This window comes from Xenia sp. Carnegie-2017, unplaced genomic scaffold (genome assembly GCF_021976095.1).
Source record: "Xenia sp. Carnegie-2017 unplaced genomic scaffold, XeniaSp_v1 HiC_scaffold_6, whole genome shotgun sequence".
Lineage (NCBI taxonomy): Eukaryota > Metazoa > Cnidaria > Anthozoa > Malacalcyonacea > Xeniidae > Xenia > Xenia sp. Carnegie-2017.
Window position 1 is genome coordinate 509,050 of NW_025813526.1, and position 3,284 is coordinate 512,333.

At 35.0% G+C, this 3,284-nt stretch overlaps 1 protein-coding gene across 1 annotated transcript; it reads left to right on the forward strand.

The window, feature by feature from the left end:
* The first annotated feature begins 398 nt into the window (after positions 1-398).
* Positions 399-1,150, forward strand: LOC124458292. The gene is made up of 3 exons (XM_047008338.1): positions 399-550; positions 738-908; positions 1,006-1,150. Exons 1-3 carry the CDS (start codon positions 399-401, stop codon positions 1,148-1,150), a joined length of 468 nt encoding a protein of 155 aa, XP_046864294.1.
* The last annotated feature ends 2,134 nt before the right edge of the window (positions 1,151-3,284 follow it).

Here is a 3,284-nt window from a genome sequence, read left to right on the forward strand (position 1 = left end):
AAAGCGTCGTCCGAAAACGGCAGATTAGGCACTTTTCCGAATTTGATAAAAATAAAGATTTTTAATATTTAAAGGGGAACTCCACCCTCGCATAATGTTGGTCTTAAAAGTTCCATTTTTATGCAAAGGTTACTATATTTTGAAATTTTTACATCAGCTATTTTATTTTTGACAAGATCGCGTCTTCAAGTGCGCTATTTGAGCTGTTTTGAGGTTTAGCAGCGTGGGCACAGAAAGCGTCAGCGGAAATAATTTTGACGTCATATCGTCAAAACGATTTGGAGTTGTGTTTACAACAAAGTAAAATAATAACGCACAGCCTAGCACAAAAAACAAAACAATCGCTTATAATAGCTTGTTTGGAAGAACCTCGACCTAATTCACCAATCGATAGTGAAATGGAAGACAATCCAGCAAACAATATTCGGCCATATCAGTTTGAGCTCGAATGGCCGGCTGATGAACACAAAGAAGCTCACCAGTTTGAGGACAACGAAGAACAGGAATTTTTGTATATTGATGATGAACCTCTGCGCGACAATCTTGAATGGTGAGTAATAAAATATTATATTATTCTAGACCATTGTTTCGATCTCAAAAGAACGTTTTCAGTTTTTGAAGTTGACCACGTCCACACACACATAATACTTCAGATTTTAAAGTTTTTATTGTAAGATATAATCTTTATTGAAATTTTGACATTTACTTTTCAAGATACTTTCTTTTAACATATTCAGTTGTCAATGTGGTAACTGCCAAGTAATGGACAATAACGAGGAATGTTCATGCTGCAAAGAGATTTCCAATATTTGTGGCAAAAATGTAGAGGCAGCAGAGACGAATGAGACCACTGAAGTCCCTTTGTGCATTACACAACATCCTGGTTCTCAGCCTGTTCTTCTTAACAGGTGGGTTTTACAAAACAGCTTGGTACCAGTACAAGCAGCAATATGAGGTAGCATATGATGGGCCCGAAGACAAACTGTACCGCCATATTGCATATAGACAGTTGACAAGATGGTGCTGGGGTATCTTGGGTAGAGAAGTAAGAGTCGTCTTGCCGTCATGTGCAGTGACTGGCATTGGAGAATTATTTCCTCCACCTTGCCCTGCAGAGGAATTTCAATTTGAAGGCTTCCACTATGCTTAATTTGCTATGTTATTATTTAAGAATGAATGTACAAAAGTTGTCTTCACTGATTCAACATCATATTATATGGGCATGGCAAAACCTATTGCCATAGCTAACTTCACCACTGACTGATGTTCCTTTACAAGTACTTCTTTCCTGGGTGGACATGATTTAGAAATGTTCTTTGGAAGATTCTCGCCATGATGTACAAGTTCAATCTCCTCAGTTTTGCATGCATTCTCAACCTCGGCAAGTAGTATATCAACGTACTGGTATTCTTTCTTTTCTTTCATTGCTTTTACAACCCATTGTTTCTTTGTTTTAGCAAAAATCATTTTGTAACGGTCTTGCCCTTTTTTGTCCCTGACTTAATGACTGCTTTATCATGGTTAACATTGTTGTTGTGATCTAATGCTGCTAACTGAGTGCGTGCTACCATTCCAGGAAATGAAAAATGCTCTCGCTTTGGGCAATATTTCAGTAAAAGGGAATGGTAAATCTCCAACTCTCCTGTGTTTCAAAACTCAGATAGCTTCCACAGGTCTTTTAGAAGCCTCTGTTAATTGTTGGTAGCCACATTGGTGAAAATATGTGTTCCCTCTCCAGAAATGCTTGTTGTTGGTTAAGGATAGACTTCCATTTTTCCACCAATTCTTCTGCATTCTTGTTAAAACTTGCAGAGCACCACAAAGATGATTAGAAATGGACTTAATCCAATGGGTCAAGTCATCATTTCCCTTAATGTTAGGCTTCTTTGTTAGTTTTTTTGTGACAGATTTAGAAAATGCCACACATCATATTGGTGATCAATATGAGGGTGTTTGTTTTTCATAGCACTTGCAATTTTTGCCCCAAATGTGACTTAAAAAAGGGAATTACGTACAAATTATCTAGGAACCTAAATTCTATGCACGAAAGGCTAATTTTACAATGGTTTTATGTAGGATTATTTTCTAACCATAATAAATCTAAATTACACAACCATGTTTTATTATTATTCAATGTTATTCATGGCAATAGACTGGTTTCACATCAGTAGAAACTGTTGTTAAGGTTGAATTCGGAGGACAAGCAAACGAAGCAAACGGCATTACAGCACAGTTTCCACACAAATAAACCTTCGTATTTTTTAAAAAATAATATTAATCGATATTTAAATTCTATATGTAGTGCGGAAACTGTGCGACAATGGCCTTTATGCATGTGAAACAGTTCTATTAAAACAGAATACAAATAACCAGCTCAATACTTGCATGTAAGCTCTAAAAGTTGCTTGTGTATATACCTATGAATAAAAAATTCTGAAGTTTCAAAAAAGAAACATTTTGTGATTAGGAGAAGCATTTTGACGCAAGTTTGTTATGACTGTGACATGACTTTACGTAATGCTTTCAGCAGCAACTGACGATATGACGTCAAATACAAGCCGCTGACATGTTTCTGCTCCCACGCACCGGATGCCCTAGCTGCAGCATTTCAACTCATTTTTTGTGAAAATATTGAATCAAACAAACAAAAAAATTACCGCATATTTACTTTCACGGGACAGACAAAGTTTTAAGTTCCCTTTTAACAGTATTTCACGTCTCACTTATGTTCCACCTTCATTTTTTAGTTTACATTCGATTGATCAATGAGCTTTACAAACGAAATCAAACAAATTTAGTATATAGAATGTCGGCTTAAACGCAGCATTTTCCATGGTGAATGAACTGAACCAAATAAAATGTACGAAATGCAAGGTAAAACTAAGAAAAAACTAACCAAGAATAATAAGAGTTCCAAAAAATAATTGCTTTAAGATGAAAGTACTGTAAAAGTAAGTGAAAAGAGTACTTCAGTTAGACAAAATCACAACAAAATCTCTGTTTTACTATATTGAATGATTACTATAGTAAAAGATTTGTTAAGGATTTGAAATAAACGACAAAATTTTTTGTCGTAAACATGGTTCGACTTACATTAAGTTATCTTCAGGATGAGAGAGAAGTAAAATTATTTACAATGCTTAATATATAATAGGATGCATGATATGTGTCAATTAATAAAAGTAAAAGGACAAAGTGTGATAAAATATTTGTGATATTTGCATGGCAAGTATTATGAGTGTGATAGAGACAAATTAGAATATCTACAACTGGAAATTGGTGTT

Excerpts from the sequence above, each read along its gene's own strand:
- LOC124458292 (XM_047008338.1), top strand. The coding sequence starts at position 399 with ATGGAAGACAATCCAGCAAACAATATTCGGCCATATCAGTTTGAGCTC. Across the intron at positions 551-737 it reads CTGCGCGACAATCTTGAATG|TTGTCAATGTGGTAACTGCC; the intron begins GTGAGTAATAAA and ends TAACATATTCAG. Across the intron at positions 909-1,005 it reads CAGCCTGTTCTTCTTAACAG|ACAGTTGACAAGATGGTGCT; the intron begins GTGGGTTTTACA and ends TATTGCATATAG.